The sequence below is a fragment of the Triturus cristatus genome, chromosome 2_2 (assembly GCF_964204655.1).
Source record: "Triturus cristatus chromosome 2_2, aTriCri1.1, whole genome shotgun sequence".
Classification (NCBI taxonomy): Eukaryota; Metazoa; Chordata; class Amphibia; order Caudata; family Salamandridae; genus Triturus; species Triturus cristatus.
The window spans coordinates 21,235,805-21,253,965 of record NC_140582.1 but is presented as its reverse complement, the minus strand read 5'-3'; the positions used below and the strand labels follow the sequence as shown (position 1 = coordinate 21,253,965).

The 18,161-nt window shown below is 48.1% G+C and overlaps 1 protein-coding gene across 2 annotated transcripts in view; it reads right to left on the bottom strand.

Moving 5' to 3' along the window:
• FRAS1 (Fraser extracellular matrix complex subunit 1) overlaps positions 1-18,161 on the bottom strand; it is a 1,553,355-nt gene that overhangs the window by 1,041,637 nt on the left and 493,557 nt on the right. For both annotated transcript variants that reach the window (XM_085640947.1, XM_085640945.1), the window contains exon 8: positions 683-929. In XM_085640947.1, coding sequence (XP_085497073.1) covers positions 683-929 — 247 coding nt within the window. The remainder of the gene's footprint in view (positions 1-682; positions 930-18,161) is intronic.

The window sequence follows — 18,161 nt, the reverse complement described above, 5'->3', positions numbered from 1 at the left end:
TATCTCTATGTTAATATGACTGCATAGTTTAAAAACGACATTCCTAATTTCTATACAGTTTTCAAATGAAAAATTACATTGTTTTTTAAGCAAAGCCGTGATTATAGCTGGTATTATACTTTGATTATATGGAATATAGCTTAACAACTGCAAACCGCTGGTTAAGCCTTGTGCACATTTTGTAAGTACTACAAGAAAACATGAGAGCACTCTTGCCATCACAAAAGGTCAAGCTGGTATGATTGCACATATAAAGATGCTCTAATAGTGAGTGAGAGAGTGTGTATGTGCATGTGTGTACCTGTGCGCGCGCGTGTGTGTGTGCGTGTCTGTGTGTGTGTGTGTGTGTGTGTGTGTGTGTGTGTGTGTGCGTGTCCACCTCAATCCTTCGTGACCGGTTCCTCCCAATAAATAGTAACCACAATGTAAATATTACACATATAGCACATATACTGGTGCAAAACCTCCAAAGCCTGTGCGTGCATTAGAAGTGTGAGCTCAGAACATAAAGCTTTAGAATATAAATGAATATCACAATGTCTGCTTAAAAGTATGTATAACTATTTTAACAGCATACAGATCAAATCAATGCTGTCAAGTACTTCTTGCTTCTCTATGCAAAGCCATCATTTATACACATTTACAATTTTTATCACTACATCTGTAAATGAGCTCTATGAACCTTTTCTTTCAACTGGTGCAAACAGAAACCCAGAACTCTCGCTGGCACGATACATCTTCTTGTCAAATTGAAGAGTCGGTACATCCTCTGTGTCATTGATGTTGACTTTGGCTTTCGTAATTTCTCCTAACAAGGCATAGGCCGGCATGCCGAGCTCCACAGTGAAACTCTCAATGTTTTCAAATACATTGTCGTCATTGATGACAATAGTGCAGGCGCTGGTATCCTCCCTTTCATCAAACTGGACCTGTCCAAAAAAAATTGTGAATAATGTCAGTTCTTAATTTCCTGCACATTACACCAGATTATATAGAGCTTCATTAGTCGGTTTGAGACCTGAAAGGAACTATATTTGAAAGTACTCAAAACAGTTACACCTGTGCTTATCAAATATGAAAGGAAGCCTTAACCGACTAGTCACATCATTAATTGAATTTGATGCTATACCAAATGGTAGTACAGTGTACGACTGGGTAGCCTTGCAAATATATTTTAAACTATCTATATGCACCTGCAAACATACAATCATCAAAACTAGGCCTGATCTCCGGGTGGACTAAACTACCATTATTTTAGAGGGAAATACGCTATGAAGTATACCAAAAACAAAATAATGTTTTGTTCGATATTCTGATGTGTAAGGAAATGCCTTTTTGTATGGTCTCCAGCAGATTTTTGGATTGATGCTGCTGGATTTTCGATTCTAACAGTGCACTAAGACCTGATAACCAGACCTCAGTGCATGTGTCCTAACCCTCAATCTGGTATGTCGAATTGGCTCTTATCCAATTGGCTAAAATAATTTACCTGTGAGTCACTATGAAATGGTACTCAGTATTTCCAGGCCATATAAATTGAAGCCACCCCCCCCCATCCCCCCCACTCTAAAGGATTGCAGCACTGGGGGGTGAAACGAGCAAAATGAGATTCTGCCATTTGCAGGCTGAAAAAGCAGTTTAAACCGTTACTTTGTCATTTAACATAATGGCAATGCTAAACATGCCCCTTGGTATATGTATAAGACAACCCTAGGGCAGGCCTAGCAAGTTACACGCTGGACCCTCAGCTGTCGACAACCACGTGATTCATCAGAGACACTGATCAGGTACTCCATCACCGCAACGATATGGTTATAATAATGTAACACGATTCACACGTGGACCGCTGTTTAACATCTACATCTTTACTAAACTTCCGTCTTCACATTAACAAGACGAGGCACTGCAGATTATTCAACACTGAAATGTCTGGCTAGTCCATCTTTTATTTTCATGCCCTTCTTACCCCTTATAACGTCAGCGCTTAGACTCCCCTCCCAGTACCGGGTCACCGAAGGTAGAGTCAGCACAGAACCGAAGTTCGGCGCCGAAGAGGTCAGCAAGACGGCGCTTCGCATTACGGAACAATCGTAACGTATTACTTGAGATAATACCTGACAAACCATCCCCCTTTCTCTCTCTCTTTTTATTTAAAGAGCGCATGCGACCGCCCTAACAAGACCCGCTATTGCCCGCAACCAAGGGAAACAGGTACGGTCGGTTCCTTTGCTCTAGGTATTTGTAGACTCTTCAGAGTTACGTGTCTTTTCCAGCACAGCCGCCAAATAATTGCCGCTCATGTTAACATTGCCTGTTACTCACCCTGTGCAGCCTCTTTCGAAGCACAAAAACGACTAGAGGTTTTCTGACAATAACGTGTGCCATGTATCGAATTGTTAACAAGCGCGCTAAAGTTCCCTTGTAATACAACACTTCCATGTAATAAATTACCCCACTACCTATATGGGTCGTTTTACATAATTCTTAACATCCATATGTGAATCAGCATCCCTTCCCATAGCTTGGGGGTTATCACTTAAACTTCAGAATAACTCATGCCACCAACATTTTTACCGCGCATACCATCTTATTTACTCACCCTGTGCAGCCTCTTTCTAAGCACAAAAACGACTAGAGGTTTTCTGACAATAACTTGTGCCATGTATTGAATTGTTAACAAGCGCGCAAGAGTTCCCTTGTGATACAACACTTCCGTGTAATGAATTACCCCATTAATTATATGGGTTGTTTTACATAATTCTTAACATCCACATGTGAAGCAGCATCCCTTCCCACAACTTGGGGGTTATCACTTAAACTTTAGAATAACTCACGCCACTAACATTCTTACCGCGCATACCATTTGATCAAAACCCTACTGTGTGCTTCTCTTGTTTACACTTCGAATACAAGGGAATAGTATCATTACAACAAATACTAAGTGCACCACGTATGACAAGATGGAATGTCTTTACTCTTACCAGTATTGAAAGGAGGGACGAACTTTGCCATAGAGAGTGCAGACACCCTTGTGTCTCACCTCAATATAAAAGATTTGCCATTTTTTATTTGTTTGTTACTGATGAAAACTCTTCTAAGGTAAAACCAGCAATGTTCTTTTTGCCTGTTATTTGTAGATGTTTTTATTTTAATGAATTTCACATTGTTCTAATAAGGTCTGTTTTCTTTCCTCATCACTACCTCTTTCCAATACTGTTCGGAACAATAACTATAGGTTCAATCGAACGGTTACTTTCTGGGACTATCTAACCCAATTCTTCTCACTATAAAGACATTGTGAACATACAAGTCTTTCACCACCCAGGTCCTGAAGAAAGCCCGCCTGACCCTTCGGGGCAGAAGAAGGGCTGAAACATGTCGACCTTTTTATGGACACTTTTTTAGAATGCACAGGGTCCTAACTCACCCCTGAGTGCACACCAAAGACCTACGAATCCCCCAACATCCAGTACGATTAAAAATTTCTTTACTGGCTCTGTGGGCTTTTAAAGTATAACCTTTTCACCACAAATCACTTCACTAAAACTCACCCTACCCCCCTTTTTTCTATCTACGATCACTACCAACATAACCAGTGGTATGTTCTCCAGGTGGAGAAAGCATTACAGCAAAACCCAATGATGATGCTGTCACGTTACATATAACGAAGCGGAGAACGAAGATATACCGCTAACATCGATCCCAGTACAATGTGATTGAGGGTTTTTTACAGTACCTTATACTGTCCGTGCACACCCTGGTTCCTTGGGACTAGTGATCCACTCCCCTATTGATTTTTGAATACTTGAGACAAGGAAGTCGAGTGGATCAGAAGCTCTTCCTTCTCCCTCCCGATTGATTATCATAATTGTCTGGGGGGTAGTCACACCTCCCTGTGACTGGATACGTATTGTCCTACCTTCCTCTGTTCGAGCTCATCTTAGCAGTAGGAGGGCAGAATAGGGTCTGGAGTCGGCAGCAGCACTAGCTTGCTGGCAGACCCTGGAAGGCTGTTACCGGGAGCACTGAGGGTTTCCTGGAGGAGCTGCCTGGTGAATGGAATCATACCTTGAACACTAATAACGATGTTGGGGTATGATTCCAACATGTTTGATACCAAACATGCCCAGATTAAGCGCAGCCACTATATAGTTAGCCATCGCGTAATGTTGAATGGCCACTATATGTATCAAAATGGCTGACTGCATTTACAAAGCATGGAAAATCGACTCCGGAGTTTGTAGGGGATGTCCTGCTCGTCCAGGGCACCCTCACACTTATAACCTTGCACCCTGCCTTCAGTATTGAAAGGCCTGCTTTAGGGATTACATAGGTTTTAAGGGTAGTGAACTCAGATATAAGGAAACTTCACAAAACTATCATGAAATAAGGGTCCTAACCCTAATATTCTAATAGATAGTGACCGGATAGACAGACTAAATCTTATGGGAACTTCCATGGGCGTTATTGTGTACAAAGGTAGCACCATATATCTCACTAGAAAAGTGACCCGAGGAAGGACTATGAACAAAGTCTGGAAATAGGACACTTGTCTCACCAACCAGTTATCTCTGTACTGCAGATAGGATCAAACACTATGATAGGGCATTCTCCCATCGCATTCTATCATTAACACAATTTTTATAGTATCTAGGTGAACCATCCAAAAACCTTCTCTCTTTTTCCTGTATGTGGTGCTATCTCTATTTGTGTTGTCTCCTACTTTTTCCAAAAGGGTCCACTTGAGTTCACTTTCAGTGTGGTGATGTTCCAAGCAGTGGTCTACCACAGGTGCCTGGAGTTTTTTTTTTATATCAAATGGCTGACTTATGTCCGCTGTACCTAATCCTGAAGTCTCTGCTGGATTCGCCAACATATCCCAAGTTACAGGGCTAGATAAGGTACACAATATTACTTGTTCTACAGCTGGTCATACTTTCAAGCTTAATCTTCTTATTGCCGTACTCAAGCTGGTGGGAGAAGATGGCACTGTCACACGCGTGGCTTTGGCCACATAGGTGATTCCCCTTTAGAGGATTAGATCATGTGATGGAGTTTTGGATGAACTAGCAATTGCTATTAGGCCTGGCTTTAACCAACCTGTCCCTTAGGTTTCTACTGCAGTGAAAGTCGAAAAGTGGTTTAGGCAAAATCAATCCCTTCTCAAGATATGCCACTGGGAATTAATCAACTGCTTAATCTTGATATTGATACTACAGTGTCTGACCACACAGACAGAGTTGTCATTCTTTTCCTGTTGCATATTCTCAAACATTCTTTCTCTGTTGCAATATTTGGCTCTCTTGTAGGTTTCTCTTATAGGTTTCCTGTATCGATTTCCTGGTATTTCCCCTCAGGAGGAACTTGTCCTTCAAAGGTTGGGCATTGTGGTCTTAACCCTTCAAGGTGCTGCAGTTCCTATAAATAGGAAAGAACTTGCCAAAAAGAATGCCCGGCAGCTGGCATCTTGGATGGAAGCTATGAAAATTTAACAAGGTATTCCTAGCAGTGGGCTTTGCATATAATACTTGTAGATGTCCCTCCTCATGCCAGATCCAAATGTCAAGAAACAACCTGGATACTGCTGATATTAGGGGTAAATTTCAAACTGTCATCACACAAATTTATCCAGCTAATGAATTCATTAAGGGGCTCCTCTTCTCCTTCCCAGATGATTTTTACAAAATCTATAAACCTAGCCCATACTCTAATGTTTTCAATAAATGGAGCTCTCTCATAATTGATGAATCTCTGTCCAAACACACCGATATATATATATATTCGCCACATTGAGGGCACAACTGGCCCCCATGCTAATGCTTTAATCGTTTATACAGGTCACCGTCAAATTCAAAGTAGTTTTCAATCATGACTATTTCCAGGGATTCAAGTATAAATGTGTGAGGTCCATCCTGAGCCTAATGAAGTAGAACCGATGTAACTGCTTCTAGGGTTTTGAGCTGGAGAATGTTAGTATAAAGGGCCTTTTTGTCCATGGTTACTAGAAATACTCTGTTGAAATTGATTACAAGGCCTTCTATTCTAGAGTTCATATAGCCTCTATCTTTGATAAAGGAGGTAAACCCTTCAAGTGTCAATATAATATATTTAGACACGGGCTCGGTCACAGATCTGATGGTCGAGACTATAGGTCTGAGAGGAGAGTCCTTAATGTCTGTGTGCATTCTGAGAACCCCATAAATAACCGGGATTTTTCAATTGTAGGTACTCAAACTTGGGTTTACTTATATAATTACTCTGAAGACCTCCAGTACAGATCATTTCAATCTTTAAGCTAATCTTTTTGGTGGGGTCTCGTCTGATATGAACATAATGTTCCGGATTGGAAAGCATGGATCTCATCTTTTTTTTGTGTTGATCAGAGTCAAAGAGAACAATGCCTCCACCTTTATCACACTGATGGTGACTGCATCATTCTGCTGTAGGGACGCAAGAGCTTCAGATTGTGCTTTCGAAAGATTATGGTAGGGTTCCGGAACGAACATTCAAAAGTTGTTTTGATTTTATTTAAGACTTTTTTCAAAGATCTCCACCTCAGGAACCAGTTTGTTCAAACTGGGTAAGAATTCTGAAGGAGTTGTTCAAGTCCGAGAGATTCAAGTCAGGGGAGTGGTCAATATTAGAAAATAATATTTTTTTGCCCTATTCTACGAAAGAAGGCATAGAGGTCTTTAACCAATTCAAATTTGTTAATCCTAGTGCTAGATATACAAGTTCAAGTTTTGGTGAGAACATCCACAGTGTCTGGTCCATAGGTGAACCTGGTCAAATTGAATATAGGAAGACTATCTACGGCCTCTAATATTGTCGTGCAATTTCAAAAAATCTATATAGGATCTGCGCGTTTAGAAAACAAACTAAGGGATTGGTGTTAAGACTGATTACAGACACCCCCAAAGGATATGTTAGTCTGTAGATCTGCTAGCTCACAGTGCCACTATAAGCCCCACAACCTTAGCGAGGAGCGAACAGTTTTTGGCAACTATCGAACATGACAAACCTGAGCCCTCAGGGATCATGGAAACAGTACAGTACTTTTCGCTCAGACACTAGTGCTCCCTCTTTCTTAGAGAGATATACAGAATAAACGGAGGGGACGTTTTCAATTAACATTTATTGAACCAGCATCATTATAGTATAAAATGTGTGTGCTGCAACAACCATTAGACAGAAACAGATATATACGATTATAAGCACCAACCGAGTAAATAAAAGGTAGCATTCTACCATGGTGCTAAAACAGTGAATATATGCAGGCATATAAATACATGGCAGTAATCATGAGTACTCTTAATATGAAAACCCTAACTAAATGTACCTAGCATGCATGTAGGTGTATAGCCAAGAATCCCCCTAGGAAAAAGTCAACCCAATTACCTGATGGGAGAGAATGAATGACCCAGTCTTGGTCTCGAGTTGGACACCCCACGAGGGATGTCGGACCACTGTGAGCTGGAGTGTCTGCGTGCAGGGACCTCAGCGTCTCTCGTATCAGCATGTAAGCTTCTCCTCTGTCTTGCCCAGCCGAGATGTGGTACTTGTATAACCCGAAAGGTACCCTCATGGGTTCTACCTAGATGTGTCATGGTACTGTGGGCCTGTCATCCAAGGAGGACGATTGTGGTGACTTTTGTACAGAGTTATTATACAGAAGATGGTGATCCTGCTGCGATACTAGGAATCCTAATGTATAATCAATTAGGCTAGTTTTCAAAGAAAATCACACAACATTTATTCGGCACATGACTGGGTAAAAGGTCAGCACCAGAAAAGTTATGTAGAGCAAGGTAGGAGAAATGTAGGTAAAACGTTGTGTATATACCTAGGCCTATGTTGGGATACAAAGGGGCTCATAACAATATTAGTGCCAACGCGGCTATAGATATTGATGCAATTGATCTGGATGACAGTATTTTCCTCTCCTCGAATTCTGGTATCGTCCCCGGAATAGTATACAAATTATATAGCTATACAAATTAGCCTGAAATGTTTCTAACCTTTAGCCCCATGGGGATAATTTCAGCTATAATGTATTTTAACATGAAGTTAGCATGGACTTCCGCTCACTTAGTCTTTGTCTGTAGATTTAACAGTTTACTTTAATCTTCACCTTGAACTTTCGAGACTACAATGGGTTTGTCTACCCCTGCTCCCATTATTATCAGTTTTGAAAAATTGATATTCCTAAAAACCAAATGTTTACAGAGTATACATACTTTAGAGAAACAAAAAGAATTTCCGACTCTGGAAAGAAAACAAAACCTAAATCATATGACACCTATGCAGTGTACCTCGACTTACCTCACCATGCCATCATCACCCAACCATGCAACAACCAATGAGGTAAATGCAAAGAGACAGAGACTGTACCCCATCAGCTAGAGAGAGGAGGTTCCCAAGAAAACAGATATTGGAGGAGGACAAGAAAGAGAAAATCACAACAAGAAAGTATAAACCCACCTGCAAAAAACAACGCTCTACATAAAGAGTCACAAATCAATCAATCAATATATATATATATATATATATATATATATATATATATATATATATATATATATATATATATATATATACCAACAAACCTCCAATTTCAGCAAAAGGAGCACGCCCGACCAAATTGCGGGGGTAACTTGCACTTTTATTTGTCAAGAAAACAGCCTTTCAAAGTTCTTCCTAACGCGTTTCAGCCGCTCGCGCAGCCTTGTTCACAGGTGAGCTGACATCCTTCTTTTTGTGGCGAGTCACGTGATTTTATTCGCCAGCCTCAAACTACATAGGTTTGGTTGTAGATTGAATATTCATACAAATCCCAGGATGCACCACATATGCAAAAGTCTCTTAATAGTGACTTTTAACTGCTATGCCTTTCCATAATACATTCCCTTTCAGCTGGCGCATTGAAGCAGTTGACTAAAGATATAGAGTCACTTACATGGTGTATTTTCATGCTCAAAATAAAATTGGCTGCATAACTCGTGTTTCCACTTCAAAATTAGTACTTGAAATAGTCCCGAAATCCAAATGTGAAGCACTCGTGTGCTTCACCTTTCCCAATGGGAGCCTGGGGGGCAGCCGAGCACAGCGAGGTCTGCCCCCCGGGCAGATTGGGAGGGGGGAGGGGGGGGGAGTGCCCGGAGCGGCCATTTTGTAAATATTGGGCTACATTTGGAGATAGCCCAAATGTAGCCCAAATTTCTGGAAAGTAGCCCAAGTGGTATTTAGGGCGTTTCCGCGCTTTCCCAGCCACCATTTTAGGCTTGGTGACTTGGTGGCTGGGAGCGCTAGTCTAAAAGTTTTTTTGTGTAAACCTTAGCTTTGTGTGTCGATCGCACTCGTACCTGAGGTGATGGCAGGCGGAGATTATAAGGTGTTGGAGGCGATACGGCTCTTGAGTTAAGCAGGGAGGTTAGATCTCCTCGTTCAAGACGCGACGTGGACGGGGCGCCCCGTGAGGCGCGCGTCCGCGGGGGTGGCGGCCGCCGTCGCGGCATATTTGCCCCCCGGGAGGACGAGGGGCGGATCGGTGAGTGGCAGGGGCTGCGCGTATATGAGGAGCGCGGCCCCTGGGATTGCGGCGTCAGCGGGCGGGGCGGACGTTGAGCGTGGGCGTGGAAGAGTGCCTCGGCGGGGGAGAGCGTCGGGTGCCCCCCTGCCGAGGCCTAAATCTTGTGATGGCCGCTCCTCAGGCAGGGGAGCGGCCGTGGTGAGGACGACGGCGGGAGCGCGAGGACGCTCGTGTGAGGCCCGCGCCTCCGTCCGGGGAGCGGCTCAGGGAGCGCTGGGGTTGGCGGAGCGGCAGGAGAGGGACGGGGTGCAAGGGGAAGAGCACAGGGCGGAATTCTTGGCGGCGGAGATATCTCGGGGCAGCGCGGGGCGGAGCAGCGCTGCCCCGCTGTCTGGGGCACGAGGGGAGGGTGCAGAGGGCAGCGGCCAGGGGTCACGTAATTCGGGGGCGAGCATACCCGAGAGGGGCTCGCGGCGGGATTATCAGAGGGGGCGTACGGCAGGCAGGGGCCACGCGCGTGGAAGGGGTGCGGGCCCCAGTGGGGAGCGGAGCACGAGCAGACAGGGGACGCCCGCGGGAACGAGGGGGATGGTTGGGGGGACGCGCGGTTCGGGTGGACTTGAAGGGGAGGATGGGGGCAAGGGGTGGCCTGCACACGCCGGGAGGAGGGGACAGGCGGACGAGGGTAATGAAGGGGATGCAGCGGGGGGGATCCCCGGTGCTGTTTGACTCGGAGGGCAGCGAGAGGGACTGGGAAGGCCTGGACATCTTTGAGTCATGGGCGGAGGGGTTGGGGGGGGGCGTCCGGGGCAGGGGAAGAAGGCGACGGGCTGGGAGGCGCGGCGCCGGGGTGGGGCTGGGAGCGGTGGGGCGACGGAGGGACGGGGGTCTGGGGGTTGGGAGGGAAACGCGGAGGGGGTTGGGCCGAGCGGACAGGGGGCGGGGGGGTCCGGTGAGTGGAGCGACGGAGAAGACGCGGAGGGGGAAGTCGTGGATCTGAGCGCAGTGGGAAAGGCGTGGGTCGCGGGGGCGTGGGGGGCAGGTAAGCGGGGTTGGGATGGTAGTAGGAAAGGAGGTAGGCCCAGCACACCAGACCATTCCTTTTCTTTTCAGGAGGTGGACCGACAGCTTGAACGTCGCGGGGTGCCGGACTTGGTAGGGCTGGGAGCGGCTCGACGTCACCAAGGAGAAGGGAGGGTGGAGCCTTGGGCGGCGTATCCTGTACCGGCGAGGGATCCCGGCGCGGCTGGCATAAGTAGGCCCGTTACGGGCTCGCCAGCCCCAACACCCACGGGGTCACAGCGCCCGGGGGGCATCGGCAGAGGAGCGCCGTAGTGGAGAATGTTGGTTTACCACTCAAGCAGTTGGCACCACCAGCGGGGAAGCGCTGGGGGTGTGGGGCAGGAGGAATTGGATTATGGGGAAGATAGTATGGAAGAAGGGGAGTTGCGTGATGTGGGGGACGGTAGGGACGGGGGGCCGAGTAATGTTGTGGCTAGTTTCTTGCAGGTGTCACGATGCCAGGCGCGGCCCACGGGTCGGACATCAAGGTGGGAAAGCAGCTCGGCCCCCAGGACAGGACGCCGGGAGGAACGGCAGACGGAGACACTGGCGCCAGGTAATAAACATTTGCTCGGGCGCCCAGGGATGGTTTCCAGAGGGGTGGGGGGGGGCTGGGGAGGAGGGGGGGTCGGGGGGAGGTTGCGCAAGGGAGCGTACGTGGTGGATGTGGCAGTGGGCACAGAAGGCACAGGCAAGGGGGACGACGGTAAGACCACTAAGGGTGCGACGGACGAGAAAGAGACAGTTGACGCAAAGACAGGGGAGGTGGAGAATAAATTGGAAAGTAAGAAATTGAAGATCAAACGGTTACCGTATATGGGGGTAACGAAGCCCTTGGGGGCGCATTTGAGGTTGGCAACAAAAGAGATGATTTGGAAAGGGGAATATGTGGAAATGCTCAAACTCCTGCACAGGGAGGTCAGGGCGAAGGAGGGCTCTAAGAAGGAGGAATTCGAGTTGGCTAAGAGGCCTAAGGTACCTCTGACAATAGAGAACTGGACAGCGGCTTTTCTCATTTACGCCAGTGTGTACTGTGAGAAGTTTCCGGAGAGGTCAGTGGCCATGTTTAAATACATGGACGTCACTCGGAAAGCGCAAATTACAGGGGGTGGATATGCCTGGGCTCAGTATGATGAGGAATTCCGGGCGCGCATGGCGTGGGATACAGAAGCAAAGTGGGGAGAGCTGGACACAGATCTGTGGCAGCATACGATTGGGCTCGCGGGGTCGGGGAAGACGATTTTTACGGCCAGCGGGCTACCGCTCGTGTATCAGCCCTTTCGAGGGGGTCCCACCCGAGGGGGGGTGGGTGGAGCCGGCAGGGGGACGACAGGAGAGAAGGGTGCGTGCTGGGACTATAACAAAGGACTATGCACGCGAGATTATTGCCGTTTTCGGCACGAATGCTCGGGCTGCGGCAAGCGACATTCGTTGGTCAAGTGTTGGGGGGCTCAGGGTCAGTCGCACGGCAGTCAGCAGTGGCAGTCCGGAGCCTTTAAGGCTGGGGGCCAGCAGCAGTCACAGCAGGCGGGAGGGGGGAGGGGGGCTAAGGGGCCTGGGCCAAAGGGCTCATACTCCGGTTAAGGTGGAGAATTTAGTGGGGGCTCTCGGGGGTTATCCGGACAGAGAGGCGGCAGGGCAGCTGCGGTTGGGGTTTCTGGACGGGTTCAGGTTGGGGTACGAGGTTCCTAGGGTCCGGAGGTGGGCGGACAATTTGAGATCGGCACGGGAGCACCCACAGGTGGTACAAGTGAAATTGGATAAGGAGGTACAGGAGGGCAGCATGGCGGGACCCTTTCAGGATTGGCCGTTGCCTAATTTGATTGTGTCACGCATTGGAGTGGTGCCCAAGAAAGAGTTGGGTCAGTTCCGCCTGATACAGCATTTGTCATGGCCAGAAGGTAGGTCGGTCAATGACTTTATTGCAGAAAGTGTGGCCACTGTGTCTTATTCATCTGTTGACGTGGCTATGTCACTGGTGGTGACCGCGGGCGCAACAGCGCAGATGGCAAAGTGCGATATAAAGTCGGCTTTCCGGCTGCTGCCAGTCCATCCAGATGACTGGGATCTGTTGGGCATACAATTCGGCGGTCATTGGTATGTGGACCAAGCATTGCCGATGGGCTGCTCCATGTCTTGCGCACTCTTTGAATGTTTCAGCACGTTCCTACAATGGTTGTTTACGGAACAGACGGGTCACCAAGGCGCGACACATTACTTGGATGACTTCTTTTTTGTCGGCACCTCAGACTCCGCGGACTGCCAGAAGGCTCTGGACAGTTTTCATGAGATCATGGGAGACATGGGCGTGCCCCTGGCCCCGGAGAAAACACAGGGTCCCAGTACGGCATTGGCTTTTCTAGGCATTGAACTGGATTCTGTGCGGATGGAGGCGCGCCTCCCGGCGGATAAAAAGCAAAACGTGTTGGAGCTGCTGACCAGTGTGTTGGCACGACAGAAGGTGACGGTCAGGGATATCCAAGTGTTGCTGGGCCATCTCAATTTTGCCTGTAGGGTGGTCAGAGTAGGGCGGACTTTTTGTAGGCGACTGGGGAGAGCGTTGGAGGGGCAGAGGCCTCCACACCATCATGTGCGGCTGTCAGCCGGGGTGAGGGAGGACTTGAGGATGTGGCAGTTTTTCCTGCAGCAGTTTAACGGGGTGCCTTTGGTGAGAGAGGTGGACATGGTGTGGGACGTGCAGATTTTCTCGGATGCAGCAGGGAGCAAGGGGTTTGGGATGTATTGGCAGGGGAGGTGGTGTGCAGAGCCCTGGCCCGCGGAATGGTTGGAGGGAGGCAGGAGCATTGCTTTCTTGGAATTCTTCCCCTTAGTGGTAGCGGTCACGCTGTGGGGGGTTTTGTTAGCCCACAAGAAGGTCACGTTCAGGATTGACAACATGGCGGTGGTGCAGGTGGTCAACAGGCAGTGGCGCGGGACGCGCAGGTGCTCAAGTTGTTGAGGGTTTTTGTGCTGGGATGTTTGAGACATGATATGGCGTTTCGCGCGGTGCATGTGCCAGGAGTGGACAATGACATTGCGGATGCCTTGTCTCGTTCACAGTGGGGGAGATTCCGTGGGCTCGCCAAGGACGCGGACGTGAACCCGACCAGAATGCCGAACCAACTATGGGAAGTAGGCAATACAGGATTCTACAATTGGTTCTAGGCTCTTTAGCGCAGTCTACGAGGCTGGCATACCGGGCGGCGTGGGAAGAGTTTGTTCATTCAGGGGCGAAGTGGCGGGCGTCCGGGGTGGAGAGACGGGAGGATGTTGTGCATTTCATACTGGACCTGGTTGAAAAAGGGATGACGAAGGTGATGATAGTTGGCGGGAGTTGGTTGGGCTATGCGCCATCCGCGGGGGAGCTGGGGGCTCGGATTTTGGAAGGCTGGGCGCGGGAATGTGGGAGCATTGCACGGGTGAGGAAACCACAGTCTTGGGAGCTGTTAGACGGGGTGATGGGGGTCCTGCCCGAGGTGTGTTGGGATGAAGGGGAGGCCACACTGTTTTCCACGCTCATGTCCTGGATGTTTTTCGGGGCCTTTCGGGTGTCGGAATTGTTGGGGGCGGGGCCTGGCTTGGGGTGAGGTCTCTTTCGGGGAGCAGGTAGTGAGTATTTGGGTCCGGAAGGCGAAAACAGACCAAAAGTGTCGGGGAAAATGGGTTGCTCTGAAGAGAGGGCGCTCGCCGACGGTTTGTCCTTTTCGGTGGGGTATGCGGTGGAAAGCATGCTCTGGAGGGCTGGGGGACCTGGTTTTTTCCCATCGGCAGGGGCTTCGCAATTGCTGGCAGTGCTGCGTAAAGCACTTAGGAGACTGGGGGTCGAGGAGAAGGGTTTTGACACGCATTCTTTCCGAATTGGGGCGGCGTCGGAGGCACTTGCGAGGGGTTGGGACAGCGGGGACATTATGAAGTTGGGAAGGTGGTCATCGAATTGCTATCAGCGTTATGTGCGCAGCGAAACAGGGGGTGGGTTGCTGTAAAAAAAGAAACTGAACAAAATAGGTTTCAGTCGGGGTTTGGCTTGGTTTTCATTCTTGTTTTTCTTTTCAGGTTTGGTCTTGGGACCCCTCGCCAGGGAAATGTCCATTTGGATTGTGGGGCATTCGTTCGTGAGGCGGGCGCAAATCCAGGCACAGGAGAGCTATTTTGGGGAGCGTTTGAGGTTCAATAAAGATTTGTTCTCTGCGGGGTGGAGGGGTAGGGGCGGCATGCGCTGGAATGGAATTGGTGCCGGTGTTGAACGGGATTTTAAGGGCGGGTCGGTGCCCGGATGTGTTGGTGCCCCATTTGGGAGAGAATGACATGGTCAGGGAGACGGGTTTGGCGCTGATGCGGGCAATGAAAAAAGACTTGGGGTTGATTAAGGAGAGATGGGCTGGTTGTTCCATTGTTTGAACTGAATTTGTCCCCCGGAGGAGTTGGAGGGGGGCGGTAAACCCGGATGCAGTGGATAAGGCGCGGAGAAAGCTTAATACGGAGATGGTGAGGTTCTGTCGGCATTTGGGGATAGGCCGCTTGGCACATAAGGACATCCGTTATGATGCGCAGGAGATGTTCAGGGAAGATGGGGTGCACTTGTCGCGGATGGGGATGGACCTGTATCTTTTGGAGTTGAGGGAGGTGTTGGCACGATTGCTAGGGGTTTACAGGCGCTAAGTTTTTACCAGGTTCCGCGGGGCTGGGGGGGGGGGGGGGGCAGAAAAAATTGAGCCGCCGACACTTCCTCCTTTCTTCTGGGTGGCGGGGTGGTTGACAGTTGGCCGGGATTGGCTAGAGTTTGTTGTTATAGGTTTGGTACTTTGGGTCCAGGGACAGGTAAAGGGTATCCAGGTTGGATAAGTTTAGATTAGAGGTTGGATAGTTACAGTTGCACAGAAGGCAGGTAGGGTTTACGGTCAGGGGAGTTTGGGAGTTGGAAAGGCTACATGGTGTAGGATTGGGTTATATGTTGGTTATGGAACCCCCCCCCCCCCCTCCCCCTTAATCTCCCAATGGGAGCCTGGGGGGCAGCCGAGCACAGCGGGGTCTGCCCCCCGGGCAGATTGGGAGGGGGGAGGGGGGGGGGGAGTGGCCGGAGCGGCCATTTTGTAAATATTGGGCTACATTTGGAGATAGCCCAAATGTAGCCCAAATTTCTGGAAAGAAGCCCAAGGGGTATTTAGGGAGTTTCCGCGCTTTCGCAGCCACCATTTTAGGCTTGGTGACCTGGTGGCTGGGAGCGCTAGTCTAAAAGTTTTTCCCTCCCATCCACCCTAATATTTAGGGGTTGAGGGGGCGTTAGTTTAGGGGCGTTGGATTGCGAATAAGAATTATGGCGGGCAGCATTTGTTGGAACAGGTACATAGGGGCAGTTTGATGTATTGTCGCTTGGAACAGGTGCAAGCGGGGTGGTTGACAGTTGGCCGGGATTGGCTAGTTTGTTGTTATAGGTTTGGTAATTTGGGTCCAGGGACAGGTAAAGGGTATCCAGGTTGGATAAATTTACATTAGAGGTTGGATAGTTACAGTTGCACAGAAGGCAGGTAGGGGTTACGGTCAGGGGAGTTTAGGAGTTGGAAAGGCTACATGGTGTAGGATTGGGTTATATGTTGGTTATGGAATGTTATGTTGTATTTTGGGGGATGGGGGAACTGATGTGGGGATCGTAGGGGTGGGGGAAGAAACAAGGGGTCAGGAAGTTATTGTATAGCGAGGTGTTACTTTTGTAAGGCAGTGGCCAAGGAATCTAAATTGTGATATGCACCTGTTTCAATAAAGCAGCTTTTTTCACACACAATAAAAGTGGTCTGGTGTCGGCTTGCCCCCCCTCCCCCCTTAATCTCCCAATGCCCTTCGTGTAATCCAAGACTTTCTGGCTAGAATACTCCGTGCCTTTTTCACTCGAAACACTGCAGGCGGGTCCCACTCCTTGTAAATGCATCCCAACACTTGCGTCCGCAGGGAGTGACGGACCTCTTTTACGGGCGGTCAGAGCGCTGGGGGCGGACAACCTCCAAAATACACCAACAAACCTCCAATTTCAGCAAAAGGACACGCCCGACCAAATTGCGGGGGTAACTTGCACTTTTATTTATTTGAAAACAGCCTTTCAAAGTTCTTCCTAACGCGTTTCAGCCGCTCGCGCAGCCTTGTTCACAGGTGAGCTGATATCCTTCTTTTTGTGGAGAGTCACATGATTTTATACGCCAGCCCCGCAATTTGGTCGGGCGTGCTCCTTTTGCTAAAATTGGAGGTTTGTTGTTGTATTTTGGAGGTTGTCCGCCCTCAGCGCTCTGACCGCCCGTAAAAGAGGTCAGTCACTCCCTGCAGACGCAAGTGTTGGGATATATATTCGATTTTAAAAATAAAATCATAAATGACAAATCAATTTAGAACAGAACACAAATCAACAGCATAATATTACGCTTGCTCAAAAACCCCAGGAAGAGAACGTAAAAGAAAAAAAACACACTGTAGGTGTATTTAAAAACTGCAAGTGCAATAATGCAGGTCTACCTTGGGTAAACTTCACGGGTTTTAAGAGTGGTCATATAAACATAAATTGCAGGTGATTAAATTTCGCACAAATCATGGCAATACGTAATGTGTTATTTGACTGAGACAAGACGGCATCTTCCAGTCCTTAAAACAGCTGTAATTAAAACGGTACTATTCGCATGAAAAGATTTAACCTAAAATATATCAGTGGACATCGAAGATGGCGGGACAAGTTCCAGGTCAGATAAGGTTACAGGTCACTCACGGTTTTCACTAATATCACATGTTGCCCAGTGTTTCAGTAGTGTAATATCCTCAAAATCTGCTGCCATCTTGTCCCTGAGCGCTTTAGTGACCCATCTAAGGTCAGATCTAACTATGCTGCTAGGATTGGTATATAGTTCAGGCCTCCATAAAGAGGTCATATTATGGGAAATTTAAGCCAACCAGGGAATCAAGGTAGGCTTATCCATTTTCAGACAGTCTTGTAAAATTAATCTGTTAAGACCAAGTTCCTCATTTGTACAAATTGAAAGCCAAAGCCAGTCGAAGCTGGTCGGTGACATAACCCAATCCCATTTCTTCGTGGACAATTTCATAGGGAACACTTTGTGGAACTCCCAAAAGGTCCCTTAGGAATTTGTTTTCGGTTATTTGAATTGGAGCAATGGGGCCATAACCCCATATTCCACAGCCATAACTGGCTATTGGGATTCACTTGGCCTTGAAAATTTCCAGGACAGATTTTATGTGGGTGCGCCCAGTCGATGTGAAAAATCACCTGTGCTAAACATAGCTCTATTAAAAGCCATCACATTATGAGCTATAAATGAATGCCAATGAAGGCCACAGAGTCACAAATCAAATGTAAACAGCCAGCAGAAACCTAATCCACCATCCAGTCTCCAGGGTTGAGAGCAGAAAGACCTGTGCCAATGTTCACATATTGAATTTGTCCTTCTGGAGAAAGGCTTTGAGAGGGTGCAGGTCAAAAATAGGACAAGGGTTCCATCCTTCTTTGGCACAGAAAGTAGCAGGAATAACAACCCACTTTAGCAACAGGCACCTTCCCAATAGCCCATTTGGCCAA